General features: G+C 41.9%; 1 protein-coding gene across 1 annotated transcript; it reads right to left on the bottom strand.

Moving 5' to 3' along the window:
- Positions 1-2: 2 nt before the first annotated feature.
- On the bottom strand, positions 3-14,962 carry LOC105010233 (myosin heavy chain, fast skeletal muscle-like). The gene is made up of 39 exons (XM_029125450.2): positions 14,747-14,962; positions 13,712-13,855; positions 13,365-13,521; positions 13,037-13,064; positions 12,769-12,880; positions 12,475-12,567; positions 12,174-12,234; positions 11,932-12,030; positions 11,385-11,488; positions 10,667-10,805; positions 10,276-10,394; positions 9,968-10,117; positions 9,699-9,869; positions 9,207-9,510; positions 8,962-9,026; positions 8,780-8,867; positions 8,559-8,676; positions 8,258-8,381; positions 7,826-7,962; positions 7,217-7,472; positions 6,727-6,969; positions 6,172-6,348; positions 5,937-6,082; positions 5,458-5,548; positions 4,759-5,148; positions 4,542-4,668; positions 3,946-4,064; positions 3,598-3,794; positions 3,287-3,470; positions 3,002-3,167; positions 2,643-2,767; positions 2,179-2,487; positions 1,746-1,949; positions 1,491-1,616; positions 1,194-1,364; positions 829-933; positions 648-743; positions 359-490; positions 3-91 (listed from the first exon to the last, which is right to left on the bottom strand). The coding sequence occupies exons 1-39, from the start codon at positions 14,960-14,962 to the stop codon at positions 71-73; spliced, it is 5,814 nt and encodes a 1,937-aa protein (XP_028981283.1). The 3' UTR covers positions 3-70.
- Positions 14,963-15,493: the final 531 nt, after the last annotated feature.

Genomic DNA, 15,493 nt, shown 5'->3' with positions numbered 1-15,493 from the left:
AATGTAAGTTGGTCAAAATGTTTAATCAATGCTTAGATATTCACAGTAACGTGATAAGACTACATCTTGTTCATTCAGCAGCATCTTTGCCCTGTAGGAAGAAAGAAAAAATATGTTTTCAATATAAATAATATAACGCAATACATCCTGCACACAATATTATATTTCAATGCATCATTAATGAACACACAAAATATGTGAAAAAGGATATTTTTTTCAGAAAACATCTTTAGCCTTGCACTTATTGAACACAGTGGTATTTAACATTTGTGTAAAGACAAGATGCACACATTCTACACTAAGTTGACATAAGTTTATATAAAATGAGTGGTGGCATGTAAGATAAGCAACTCGTCACCTTTCCGCCGTCGCGGCTCTTGGCTCGGAGCTTGTTGACCTGAGTCTCAGCGATGTCAGCGCGCTCCTCAGCCTCCTCCAGCTCATGCTGCACCTTCCTGAACTTGGACATGTGCTGATTGGCTGCTTCCTCCTGGGCAGGACAAGAGAGAAGAATAACATAAAATCAGCACAGTTGTGAGGAAGCTAATAACTGTTTAACAAACTTTGAAGTCTCAGGTACCAAATTATCGTTCAATATCCTCTCCTTTAAATATTTCACAATACAGGTATTGAAGTGAAATACTTACCGCCTCCTCAGCCTGCCTCTTGTAGGCCTTCACTTTAAGCTGCAGCTTATCTACCAGGTCCTGGAGTCTGTTGACATTCTTCTTATCCTCTTCAGTCTGTGGGAGGTCAAAGAATCAGTGCCCAACTCATTTCAACACAAACCAGTACATGACAGTGTGTTAAGAAGGCACTCCTTCCTACCTGATAAGTGAGCTCCTTGACTCTGCGCTCATATTTGCGGACTCCCTTGACCGCATCTACACCTCTTCTCTGTTCAGCCTCCACCTCAGCCTCCAGCTCACGCACCTTTGTTGAAAGAGTTAACGTTTCAAGTTGTAAAATCTGAGATGCGTTTTATGTACTAAGGCAAGATCGTCATTTGTACCAATGCATTTTTAAATGTTTAATTTGATCATTCACTGAGGAGAACTTTACAAGCATATAGAGACAAGCACACAATGAAAATACATGTATTGGGTGTTTATCATTATCATGTGGGATTAATATTCCAAAGCTCCGGTGTAATTGTCTATGATCAAATAAATGTCCTTCAATCCGATTCTCACCCTGGACTCCAGTTTCTGGAGCTGTTTCTTGCCTCCCTTCATGGCCAGATTCTCAGCCTCATCCAGACGATGCTGCAGATCCTTAACTGTGACCTCCAGGTTCTTCTTCATCCTCTCCAGGTGAGAGCTGGTGTCCTGCTCCTTCTTCAGCTCCTCAGCCATCATGGCAGCCTGGAATTGTAGTTTTTTAATTGTTGACACCAATCAAAAATCCCCAAAGGAATCCTTGCTTTACTAGCCTAGCTAGCATTGGATCTTCGGGTCAATTGAAGTTGATATAATTGAATGAAGACTCACGTCAGTTATGGCCTTCTTGGCCTTCTCTTCAGCATTCCTGGACTCCTGGACGATGTCGTCCACCTCTCCCTGCACCTGCACCAGGTCACTCTCCAGCTTCTTCTTGGAGTTCAGAAGGCTGGTGTTCTGGAAGTTGAAACAAGATGATTCGTTTCACTCTCAAGAAAAGTCATGAGGCAGAAATGATCCTGAAGCAAACATTGTTGAATTCCAGGTGTGTGTAAACACTGTGAACGGTTGAGTTTTGTCTCGTACCTGGGAGTGCAGCAGTCCAACACGCTCACTGGCATCTACCAGCTCAGTCTCAGCCACTTTGCGGCTTCTCTCTGTTTGCTCCAAAGCAGCTCTCAGCTCCTCAATTTCAGCCACCATCAGACCGTTTCTGCGCTCCACCATGGCTGCCTGCTCCTTCATGTCTTCTGAGGCACGGACGGCATCGTCAAGGTGCAGTTGGGCATCCTAGGTTCAGAATGATGTAGGTTCATTAGAATTTATAGAATTTAGGGCGATGGAATCAGTTATAGAAGTGTTGAATAACAAGAAATTCCACAATATCCATACTATCTTACAATGTCTAAGTTAACTTTTTTCAATTAAACTGTTTGCTTGTTTTCTAGAGAGCGACACAAAGAACCCTCCCCAAATTTCAATTATTAGATTTCTAGTCCTTCTGTCCCAGTCCTTCTACCTTGAGCTGTCCCTGGACGTTCCTCAGCTGTTTCTGGGCCTCAGCGGCCTGCCTGTTGGCGTGGCTCAACTGGATCTCCATCTCGTTCAGGTCTCCCTCCATCTTCTTCTTCACCCTCAGAGCGTCATTTCTGCTCCTGACCTCAGAGTCCAGGGTGCTCTGCATGGAGTCAATCACCCTCTGGCTGTTCCTCTTGATCTGCTCCATCTCCTCATCCTTCTCAGCGATCTTCCTGTCCACCTCACCCTTGACCTGGTTCAGCTCCAACTGCACACGCAGAATCTTGGATTCTTCATGCTCCAATGTGCCCTGGAGAAACCAAAGAGGTCTGGTGAATTGTGTTCTATAGATTTGCATGTGTATATGATAGGTAATTAAAAATATTAGACTACAATAAACACCAATGTAGTAGGCACTGGACTATAGACAGCCTTGGCTAGTTTTGAGACAGGTATAGTTTGTACCTCAGCCTCCTCCAGAGCGGTCTGGATCTCAGACTTCTCTGTCTCCACAGTCTTCTTGGCCTTCTCCAGCTCATGGATGCTCTTGCCAGTCTCTCCTATCTGCTCAGTCAGGTCAGAGATCTCCTCTGCACACAGGATCATTTTACACGTTTAGCACTTCACAGTCCTGCAAGACTAATTTCACCCCACATCTTAGGGTGCTTCAACGCAGTACAAATTACTACTTTTAAACACTTTTCATTGGTCTAGCGGTGAAAGCTGCTGCCTCCTGGGCTCAAATCCAACCTAATGCTTATTCAGCTCAGTGCATTATCTTTTTTCTCTTCAATAATCCATAAATAATTGCAATAAGTTCTCACGTTGCAAGTTCTTGTTCTCTCTCTTCAGAGTCTCCAGCTGATCCAGGGCCTCCTCGTAGGAGTTCTTCATCTTGAAGAGTTCAGTGCTCAGAGAGCGTGCCTCCTTCTGAGCTCCTTCCAGTTCAGCCTGGCCCTCCTCATACTTCTGCTTCCACTCTGCCAGAACCTGGAAATCCATGAGATGGTCATTCAATGTTATTGACGGAGAGGAGAAGTATGCTACTATTGTTACTAATTGATCAAGATGCTTGAAGACAATGTCTGAGTCAGGTTTATAAATGTCACCTTATCGAAGTTCCTCTGCTTCTTGTCGAGGTTGGCTGCCATTGCGTTGGCTCTCTCAACATCAATCATGAGGTCCTCCACCTCTCCCTGCAGCCTCTGCTTGGTCTTCTCCAGAGAAGCAGACTTGGAGTTGACAGCCTCAATGGTCTCCTCAGCCTCCTGGAGACGCTGGGCCAGCTTCTTCCTGTTCGGGGACAGACGATGTTCTAATTGTAAACACTTTGTTGTAAAACAACACATTTTAAAACAAAACATGTACATTCCATCAAGATCTACCCTATATGTGTATTTTATTTTCTGCAGTGACTCACTTGGACTCCTCCAGCTCCTCTGTACGCTGGATGGCATCAGTTTCATACTTGGTCCTCCATTGAGCCACCTCACTGTTGGCCTTGGACATGCCGCGCTGCAGCTCTGCCTTGGCCTCCTGCTCCTCCTCAAACTGCTCCCTCAGGAGGTCACAGTCATGGCGGGCAGACTGGACACCGTGGGCCAGAGCATTTTTAGCCTTTGAGAGAGAATGAGACAGAATAGATTACAGAGCAGATAAAACATGTTTTACATAATTAGCCTATAAGGGTGGAGTAGTCTATGTCTATGTGTAGATACAGTATTGCACTAAACTCTATGATTGGTAGGGTCCATCTTGGCTTCCTCACCTTGACCTCCTCCTCAATCTGCCTCTTGAGCTCCTCCACTTGCTGGGTGAAGGCCTGTTTTCCTCTTGTCAGCTGAGACACCAGGGCTTCCTTCTCCTCCAGCTGGCGACCAAACTCACCTTTAGGGAGAGAAATACATCTTATTCTTCAATATTTATAATGTAGAAGATATCATAGAGCATTATTCAGCCTGTGGACCAGATGACATGAATCCATGCTTTGGTTTACTTTTCCTGATCATTCTTGCATAATTTCCTGATTGGCCAAATGTATATAAATGCCATTATAGATTAGTTTATAATAACAATTTGTAATATCGGTTGAGGAACAAAACCCAATCAAGCAATGGACCCAATATTAGCCTTGTCTTACATAATGTTTAACATATTTTATAGGGCCTTGTGGAGATTCACATTCAGATGCTTTTAGATATGATGTGCAAAAAACACTATTAGCAGTCTCTGGGTGGACTGTTGAGAGAAGATTTTGTGCCACACACATTAAAAGGTTTGCTGTAGGAATCTGTGTCGTGGAAACTACAATTTTGAATACAACAGATGGAAAGCTTTTGGTTTGTCGTTCATTTTTTATAGTACCATTTTCGGTCAGGAGTCTGGCCCTCTGTGCACTGATATCGGTGACCTGACGAAGATTCTCATCGTTCTTAGTCTTGATTTCACTCAGCTGGTCCTCCAGAGTACGACACATCTTCTCCAAATTGCCCTGTAAGGAAACCAGTTTGTAGTTAACTTGAACGGTGATGGCAGTGACCCTCTTTAAACCTGCTTAAATTCGAAAACCCTAAATACTCACCTTGGCTTTGGCAACGGACTCCATGTTGCTGGAGAGATCATCAATCTCCATCTTGTACTCGCTCTTCTCCTTCTCCAGCTTCTGCTTGACGCGCTGCAGGTTGTCGATCTGCTCCCCGAGCTCAGCCACGCTGTCGGCCTGCTTCTTGCGCAGAGAGGCGGCTGTGGACTCGTGCTGCAGGGTGGACTCTTCAAGATCACGACGCAGCTTCTGGAACTCAGCCTCACGCTTCTTGTTCATCTCAATCTGAGCAGCAGTGGCGCCTCCGGCCTCCTCCAGCCTCTCACTGATCTCCTCAAGTTCCCTGGAGAGATCTGCCCTCTGCTTCTCCACCTTGGCCCTGGCAGCACGCTCAGCCTCAATCTCCTCCTCCAGCTCCTCAATACGGGCCTGGAAACAGGAGACAGGAGCAGAGCGGATGAACACTACAATATAGTTGACTTTTTTTTTATCCAAGCCCATAATGCTCAAAGTCACTAAGTTCATGTTAACACACACAAAACATTTTACTTTGTGTAATTTTGCTGCAGTATGTACACATACTATTATTTTCAAATGAACCTTGTAAATATAGGAGTTGTTTGCTTGTCTTTTGAATCCAGCATTTCCACAGAAGCCACTAGGATCAAGAATAGTTTTTCCCAGAACAACTGATACAGGTGTGCTTTGCTGTACAGCAGTTTAGATGGTGTACAGTACCTGGAGTTCCTTGATCTTCTTCTGTAGCTGAGCTCCCAGAGACTGCTCATCCTCAATCTTACTGAGGAGCTGGGTGGTCTCAAAGTCCTTCCTAAGAACACAATATAATTCTTAAAGATTTGTCTCTCTCAGTTGTCTTTACAATGTAAAGGGGGAACATCATACAGTTGACTTGCTTTTAAGAATCACATGCAAATGCTGATTCATGATTAAAGTAATTATTCACAAACAATCATTATTTGCCTGAGTATGTCAAGGTAATACTGTTAGATTAGTTTAGATTAAAATGTATTGTCACTGAACAGTACGAGTACAGTACAGTGAAATGCAGTTATCTAACCTGAACTGTAAATAGAAGAGGGCAGAAAATGTCTGAATATAGTGTATAATACAAGTGGAATGTATTGATGTGCAAGGACAGCAAATACAGTGCAAAAGACATGAGGAATGAAGGTGTGTGGACATTTGTCCGTGTTTACTTCTTGATCTTCTCATCGGCCTGCTGCTTGTCATTCTCCAGGTCCATTATGGACTCCTGGGCCAACTTCAGATCTCCCTCCAGCTTTCTCTTGGATCTCTCAAGGTCCATACGGAGCTTCTTCTCTTGCTCCAGAGAGCCCTCAAGCTACAAGATTAAAAACATGTATTGTTTAATACAAACAACTGAAGAGAATATAGTCTTGCACACTGATATGGCTGAACTGCTCCACTCACATCATCAACTTGCTGTTCCAGCTTGGTCTTGGCCTTGGTCAGAGTGTTGACTTTGTCCTCTTCTGCCTGCAGGTCATCCAGTGTCTGCTGGTGGGCCTCTTGTAGGGCTTTCTTCTCCTTGGTCAACTTGGCAACACTCTCCTCCACCGATGCCATCTCTTCTGTCAGGTTTTTAACCTGAAAACAGACACACCAGAAAATAGGAGTAAGCATTTAATTAATTGTGATAAAATGTTTCCGTTTGGTTAGTGGTTGATTAGTTGACAAGAAACAAGAGGTTTAGTTTGATGTACAATATATTAAATGACCGATTAGAGCTAAGTATTGAGCTAAACTGAACAATCAAGGAAAGTTTTCCCCATACCAGGGTGCTGAATTGAAGTAATGGACAGAATCAGCCTTAATTCGCTGTATACTTCTTGTAAAAGTAAAAAGTAAGGAATCTGAGTATCCCTCATTGAAATATCCAAAATGCTAATTGATTGTTAGATGGACTGTCTAATTCCACAATATAATTGTATTATTAGTTGGACTGTCTGTGGTAAGACACAATACCTTGTTTTCAGTGGCGTGCTTCTCCTTCTCCACTTTGGCCAGGGTGAGCTCCAGGTCATCAATGTCCTTCTTCAGCTCAGAACACTCATCCTCCAGCTTCCTCTTCTTGGCAGTCAACTCAGCATTCATCTCCTCCTCATCCTCCAGCCTCTCGGTCGTCTCTTTGAGTTTGGCCTCCAGCTGGATCTTGCTCTTGATGAGCCCTTCACACCTTTCCTCAGCATCGTTCAGATTCTCTGAATCCTGGTTTTAAAACACGGCACAAAATCACTTTGGGTTAAATTTTGTTTTATTTACTATAGTCAAAGATGTTCAATAAACTCAATAATACATTCATGGTATAATCAGTGTGTGTAAAGGTAGTGTTGACATTAAATCATGTAGCAGACTTTTGAGGTAGAAACATACTTCAGTGTTTTTGTGTCTGTTTGTGTGTTTGTACATGTGTGTGTGTGTATTTATTAGTATTTTAGGGTTGTTGTTCACTCACAGATGCAACTTGGAGGGCCAGGTCATTCTTTTCCTGAACCAGGGACACCATCTTCTCCTCCAGCTCCTTCTTCTTGGCTAGAGCCTTGGCCAGGTCTGACTGCATCTTCTCATAGTTCTCCTTCATGTTGGCCAGCTCCTTCTCAGTCTCAGCGCTCTTCAGCAGGGGCTTGATCTTGAAATACACCTTCATCCATGGCCAGTGTTTCACATTCACGAATGAGCGGATGTTGTACTGGATGGTGTAGATGGAATCTCTGGCGGACAGAAAGCATCAGACCTGTAAGAATTGTTCAACCCCAGCCTGACACCTAGAGATTTACTGTCTCCAAACAAATGATATGCAGATCTCATAGATCTCATTCAACTCATAGACAACACTCTAAATGCAAAGGCTGGCAAAACCTGAACAATTATAAACAATGTATATTATAAAAAAATGAATGGGTAAACATCTCACATTTAAATGACAATGAAACAGCCTGCGAAACTGCAGCTTATATTATTGGATGATGTTTCTCACAGCACATACAGAACCTAATGCTGGTTCATTACATAGACATGATTCCTTGTTTTTCACAGAACAAGCTTGGCCAAGATGTCTCCTCACCTCCTCTCCATCATCTTGGTGAACTCTCTCCTCATAAGGAATCCACGGCTAAGAGCCTGGAGCATGCCAACCAGAGAGGCCAACTTCTCATCTCTCATTTCCTCCAGGACACCCAGGAGACCAGCTTTGAAGAACACCTGAGACAGATAAATACATTAATTTCTGTCAGACATCAGATGGTAATAGAAAGAGACCTTTGATCAGAAGAGGGAAATAACACCACTAGATTGAACAATATAACATTAGTTATGCTGGCTGGCTGGATAAGAACAAAGACCCGCTGGTTGTTTATAAGTTGTATAATTGATACTAACACACAGAACTACCGATACAAACGCTGCACCTGATGGCAATAACTTAGAGCGCCACTTTGTGGCCCCCGGAAGATGTGTTTTACTATCAGCTTTTGCTTGTCAAGGGTATTTCACTGACCTTGGTGTGTCCAAACTTGTAATCCTCGTGATTCACATCAATGGATCCAAGCAGCTTCTCTGAAGCCTTCTTGTTGTCCATGAACTGGCCCTCAGGGATGACACTGGCATTCAGTACTTTGTACCTGAATAAGGAGAATGTCTTCTATCATGTCAAGTAAAAATAATTTGGTCATATTCTGTTAGACTCTGTTAAACTATTCTGGTTCTGGGAAAGACCTTAGAGCAGATCATTCTGTGTGTTTGTTTGTGTTGGCATGTGCCTTTTCGTGTGCATTTGATTTGTTTTTGTATGTATTTACCTCTGCTTGAAGTCAGCATAGATGATTCTGCTGGGGAAGCCCTTCCTGCAGATCCTGATACCCTCCAGTACACCGTTACACCTGAGCTGGTGGATAACCAGGAAGTTCTCCATCAGACCTGGAAAAGACAACGAAAATATATTTTAATACTCTTATACAATTTACAGATTGGGCTACTTTAGGACACTTATAACGTTATATTAACTCAAAATTTATTTTACCTGGAGTCTTTGACTCGTTGGGGATCAGGCAACGCACAAAGTGAGGATGAGTGCTCCTCAAGTTGGTCATCAGTTTGCCCAAGTTCTCCTGTAAATGGGTTACAAAATAATTTTCATATAAATGGTTTATGACAATGAATGTAGCTTTTGAAGGAATGACAAAAAAAACATCAAAATCTCACCCTGAACTGGGAGGACACAGTCTGCATGGAACCACCCTTCTTCTTGCCTCCTTTCTTGCTTGTATCTGTTCAAATTGGGGAAAGTCATTATTATTGTCCATGAGAGGATCTCAGGATAATTACACCTATCTAAATGGAAATGAAACCAGTGAACAATGCTGACAAATTGTGATAAATTCAAAGACTTGTAAGGCAGTGTGGGTCTGAGTTGTAACTGGAGCATGTTGATGTAATTTTAGTCTTACCCTCAGGTGGGGCAGCAACATACAGGGAAGCCAACAGTTTGACTGAGGACTTTCCATACAGCTGACAGACTGAGTCGTTCAGGGGGTCCTTGTTCTTCTCCAGCCAGCCAGTGATGTTGTAGTCCACAGTGCCGGCGTAGTGCACCAGGGAGAAGTGGGCCTCTGCCTTGCCTTTAGCTGGCTTGGGCTTCTCAAATGCCTTGTTTTTGCCAAGATGCTGGTCGTACAGCTTGTTCTTGAAGGTGGTGTCTGAAGACTTGGGGAACATGCACTCCTCTTCAAGGATGGAGAAGATACCCATTGGCTGTAATAAATCAGATTTCAATTACTTTAGCTAAATATACATTTAGGATCACAAAAATTCTATCAAAACATGCTATTGTGGGATTATACTCATTGAGGAGCACAGTATAAGACTGACATTGTCATCACAGTGGTAAAATGTAATATACACAGTTTTCATTCAACAATCCCTGTGGGCTTGGCTGTTACCTTCTCAATAAGCTCAATACAGGCAGCCAAGTCCATGCCGAAGTCAATGAAGGCCCAAACGATTCCCTCCTTCTTGTACTCCTCTTGCTCCAGCACAAACATGGTGTGATTGAAGAACTGTTGCAGTTTCTCATTGGTGAAGTTGATGCACAGCTGCTCCATGCTGTTGTACTGTTGAAGGAATTCCCAAAAGGGATTTTCATCATACAAGACCATAATCCCTCTCAATCACAACTATATTCATTGTTTTGTTCTGGTCTCATACTCACATCAAAGATTTCAAACCCAGCAATATCCAGCACTCCAATATAGAACTGCCTTGGCTGCTTGGTGTCCAACATCTCATTGATACGGATGACCATCCACAAGAACATCCTCTCATAGATGGACTTGGACAGGGCACTCACAGAGTTATTAACCTGCAATGATAATACCTCCAGTTAATACAAGATTTTGACAATGTCAACCATGTCTAGTGAAATCTTGATAAATTTCACCATAAAAAACAGCTATGTAGTTGATCCCCAAAGAGTTCCAGTGTTTTGAATATGGTAGCGGCTGTGTTTGAGTTCCTTACCTGAGGTACAGTCTGTCCCTTGGTCACAAACTCATTGCCGACCTTCACTTTGGGGTAGCACAGAGCCTTCAACATCTCAGCTGAGTTCAGGCCCAGCAGGTAGCCGATTTTATCAGCCACTGAAACGAGATCCAACAAACAACAGACTCAGACACACAGGATTGCTTTCGGATATAACATTGATACATTCATTTAGCCAAATCCTTCTTTACTGTAGGTTGTTTGGATTTCCTCCATTATCTAAGATTTCTAATTATTTTGGATGTTTGTATGGTGTTGGTCCTGATCTTTTGACTTGTCATTTGGCACTGTCTGTATCAGGTGTTATATTTCTATGTCCGGGATGCGAATGGGACTAATATCTGACATGTTCTATATGAGCGGGACTCACCCTCTGTGCCGTCTGGCTCGGCCTGCTCCTCACGCTGCTTCTGCTTGAAGTGCATGTTGCCATGGTGCAGTACAGCTCCTGTCAGCTTGTAGATAGACATCTTCTCCTCGTTGGTGAAGCCCAGAATTGTAATGGCATCCTGGCATTGGAGAGGAAGTAGAAGTAAGTAACTCAATGGTATTTTGCTCAGTTACAATAGACTACTCAGTTCTGTGCTTATTTTGGCCCCAAACAGTGGCCGCTTTGGTAAAACTCATGTAAGCTTGATAATTGTAGAACTCAGCAGCAGTATCTTGCTAGTTAGCCTTTGGTGGAACATATTACATTAGCTAGCTAATGTTGGGCAAATCGTGCTAGTTTCCATGTCCAGCCAACTTCAGAGATGCTCCCCATTGGTGCACAAAGTGTTGAGATATGACTTCCTCATATAAGCATGGTGGCTGTTTCATTATTTAAAACAAGGTGTATCATGGCAACGATTTTGCAGACGTGGCACCTCTGCAAATGTGATTTGAAAACAATATCTCATTATTATTATTGTAATTCTTTTAAATGGAAATGTTGTCCCAATAAGTCATTAATGTGAATAGGCCCTAAAACCATTTATTTTCTATCAAACCTTACAAAATTCTTGATGTCTCCACGATGAGTCCATGCAGCGTGTATGTTGGTTCTACCTATTGAATAACTAGTTTGATTAACCCTTTATGTCACTCACATCCGTGGCATCCAGCTCTTCCTTGTCGTTGATGCTGGCCACAGCGATCTGACCCTGGCTGCACATGGGGAAGTCGTATGGGTTGGTGGTGATGAGGGACATTTCTGTGGACAGTGGAGATTTTGTTGTCAGTTTCTAATATCCTTCGGTTATGTACACCAAAATACTTTGGACCGAATTTCCCTGTCCTTAAATATCTGTCTCCTTTAGAATAATGTACATAAGGACTGAATAATACTTACAGTATTTTATAAATAGCATCAAGAGGGGACTGAGCTTAAGGATACATGTAGTATTCTATAAATAGCTTCTAGAAAGGTCTTTGCTCATGGATACATGTAGTATTCTATAAATAGCTTCTAGAAAGGTCTTTGCTCATGGATACATGTAGTATTCTATAAATAGCTTCTAGAGAGGACTGACTGACTGGGACTAGTGCATCACAGTGCATTACTTTACAGATGTTTCCCAAAGACCAGACTGATATCTAGTTGCCTTTATACGTTGGAGCTGCAACAATTTCCATTGAACCTCTGCTTTGTCGTACCAACAATTTCAGGCTTGTGGCCTGTCATCATCTGGAAGAAGATGTGGTAGCCTCTCTCATCGGGCAGCTGGAAGGTCACTCTGGACTTCTCCAGCAGGTCTGAGTGAGGAAGAGAGTGACACGAAGAGAGTGAGAGAAACACAGAGAGAAAACTTGAGTAAAAATCTAAGTGTACTGTAGGATTTCTAGAATAGAAACTGTGAATTCAGGAAAAGTTGGATAAACAATCTAAACCAACTCACAGGTCTCAATGTCAGCTTTAGCCAGTTTTGGTCCTTGGAAGTGAATTCTGATGAATTTACCCTAAAGTAGAGCATCCTGGTTAGAAAATTGTCTTAGAAATACCTCTAAAGTCTTTCTTTTGAAATGTATTCACTCAATACTGTAAATCACTAAGGCCATCAGATAAATTACTAAATTGTAAATGTACTTTGATAGACCATTTAAAATGTTCCTGTTCTTTGGACCTATTAAACTGATTAAATAATATGGAACCAGTCAATATTTTAAAGGTAACTTCCACAGTATGCCTTCCATACTTACAAAGCGAGATGAGTTGTCGTTTCTCACTGTCTTGGCGTTACCGTAAGCCTCTAGCAGAGGGTTAGCCGCAATGATCTGATCCTCAAGAGACCCCTGATTTAAAGAAGGAAAATGTGTTTAGAATCTGGTAGGGATGAAGTTTGTTTTTCTGGATTGCTTGACCACTTTTCTTGAAGAAGGATACAGCTGCTGTTAGAAAATAAAAAATAATTACCCCAAAAAAAACAACCAAACTAAACCAAAAAAAGCCAACCAAGCCTTTCTAAAAGGTTTCTTATAGAAAGACTAACCTACCTGCATTTTGCCGGGATCAGCCTTTTTCTTTTCTCCTCCAGACACTGCAATTGTGGCAAAGTACTGGATGACACGCTTGGTGTTGACAGTCTTTCCTGCACCGGATTCTCCACTGGTTTGGATAACAAATGGTCAAGGGTTTTAGTCAAGGTAATCACACTCTCAAATGACCAGCGACTCACTGAGTCCCTATTGCATATAGTCTAATTACTTTGTAATGTCACTTAACCAACATATTACAATTACAACATTACTAAATACAACTTACGTAATTAAGACCGACTGGTTCTCCTTATCTGCAACCAAAAGAATAATTTTGTTTATCCCATAATTGGCATTCATACATTGATTATGGATATTAATACATTCCTAGCATCATCATAACTAGTTAGTGTGAAGATTTTCCACCCCAGGCAACAAAAATGTGATATTCCCAGCAAACCTTTCCATCCACTAACCCACCCTCTCCTCCATGCATCCCCCCAACTCACACCCATCGACCACATCCATCCATCCTATCCCCCCCCCCCCCGCATCAAAACAACTCCCACCCATCCAGCCATCTTTTCATTCATGCATCCATCCAGAGCTCGTACCAATCTGCATGAACTGAAAGGCGTTGTCAGAGACGGAGAAGATGTGGGGTGGAGCCTCCACTCTCTTCTTTCCTCTGTAGGCGTTGACGACCTCCATGTCGTACACGGGGAGCCACTTGTAGGGGTTCACCGTGGCACAGAAGAGCCCAGAGTATGTCTGGATTAAAGAGATTCAATTATGAGATTAGGATAAAATGACATCTGAATGTTTGTGAGGATGTAGGTTGAGAGCATTGATATGTCTTGGTTTCCAAAGTTCACAAAAGTGTATGTGTATTTGTTTCTGTTTATTAGGTTCATAAATATTGTTGACTGTATGTGTTTGCATGTTCATGCTTGTTTCTTACATAGATCATCCAAGCTGCATAACGCTCTTTGAGGTTATACAACACAGTGGCTTCATTCAGGTACGTCATCATGGCCATGTCCTCAATCTTGTCGTACTTCGGGGGGTTCATCTGGTAGATGTCTGCATCTTTGACCTGCCTCTCCTGAAACCATAAATAACCATGGATATTTAGGTTACACACGGATCATACTGGACATCATTGAATTCATTTTTTTTAAATGAAATGCAAGTAAAATTTAGAAAAATAAATTTCCTGAAATGTGTGCTTGCCAGGTGTTTAATGCTACTATTTTATGCAAAAGGAGCATACATGAATGTAGATTATGTCATTTTAGAATTTATGTCTGACAATCTAGCTTGTGTTTGGATGAATATATGCAAGCACACCTAAAAAGGCCTGAACTAATTTATTCCAACTACTTTATGTATTATGCACAACTTTTCCAAGAGACTTCCAATCATTGAGCAAATGTAAGCTATTTCTTGAAGAACTTTTAACTTAAAGGTATTAAGGTGTAGAATCCTGCCTATAACCCTAACAAGAATTATTCAAACAATAACATGACTTGTGTCCTCCTCCACTTCGCTTATCTAACAAGAACGGAATAGTATTAGCTATACCAGGGTGGTTTAGTGTCTGAAACAAGTCTGAGGAGACTACACATCAATGCAAACGGATATACAAGACCAGCGAGGAAGTATAAATCAGGAATATATCAGGCACTCCGAAAAATTTTGTTGACAAAAATATTAACATAAAACATGAACTGCAGTTGTTGTGATGGCAATTTCATCAAATAAATTCCTATCGGGAGTAGGCAAGATGCAGTGACAGTGTGTTCTAGTCATTTATGCTGGTGGTACAGTAACAATCGTAAATATGACCCCTTTAACATCAAGACACAAGAAAATATATTCATGAGTTTACCACTCTAGCTAAGTAGATGTTATGCCAAAATATTTATCCCGTTTTTTTCCAAACGTACAGTAATTCACCAAGATTGAACATGAAAACCTTTTAAATCAGTCTTACCTCAGTAGTGCCATCAGGGTTCTTGACTGTCACAGTACAAGTTCCCTCCTTCCTGGCAGTGATCAAACCCTTAAGGTACAGCTCCTTGACATCAGCCACATAGCAGGAGTTCTTTGAATCAAAGGGAGTGGACTGGGCCTCCATCCTCTCCTTCTCGGACTTACGGAGGTATATGGCGGCCTTGCCATATTGCTCCATCTCTGCGTCCGTACTCATGGTGGCAGATCACTACAAAAAACATTAAACCAGAAACATGAATGACCCCGTGGTGCTTCCTCTCTAATAAACTGAGTAAGGTCAGTGGGATCTGTCACAAAATAATTGTATTGATTTTTAAGTGAAGAAACCAGGTCTCACCTTGTTTCCCTCCTTCAGATGAATTGATAGTTCTTGGAGGAACCTGTAAAATGTTTGACTTCATTATTACGGCCATGGTCACTTCATCCACTGAAGAAATAAAATGTTCTGTTGGCAATTCACTTCACTCTATTCAGTAAATTATTACTATAAAAACAGGTTACCTTCTAGACCAACCTTCAATTAACCAACAATTAATAATAAAAGTTACAAATGGATATTTGAAAGTAACAAAATGTCGATTTAAACACATTGTAAAACATTTGAATTCCACTTGAGACATAAAAAATTAATGCAGGCCTAAATTCAAGCAGCTACTGTCTCAGACGCTGAGTACAAAGATGAGACAAGCATAGCGGACCCAGGGAAATGAGTCTTACCACAGATGAG

This window comes from Esox lucius, chromosome 15 (assembly GCF_011004845.1).
Source record: "Esox lucius isolate fEsoLuc1 chromosome 15, fEsoLuc1.pri, whole genome shotgun sequence".
Classification (NCBI taxonomy): Eukaryota; Metazoa; Chordata; class Actinopteri; order Esociformes; family Esocidae; genus Esox; species Esox lucius.
This window is presented reverse-complemented; position numbering and strand designations above follow the sequence as displayed.

Coding starts and splice junctions, on each gene's coding strand:
- LOC105010233 (XM_029125450.2), bottom strand. CDS start 14,962: ATGAGTACGGACGCAGAGATGGAGCAATATGGCAAGGCCGCCATATAC. Junction 7,963..8,257: donor ACAAGTTTGGACACACCAAG/GTCAGTGAAATA, acceptor TATCTGTCTCAG/GTGTTCTTCAAAGCTGGTCT. Junction 4,669..4,758: donor AGTCCGTTGCCAAAGCCAAG/GTGAGTATTTAG, acceptor GTTTCCTTACAG/GGCAATTTGGAGAAGATGTG.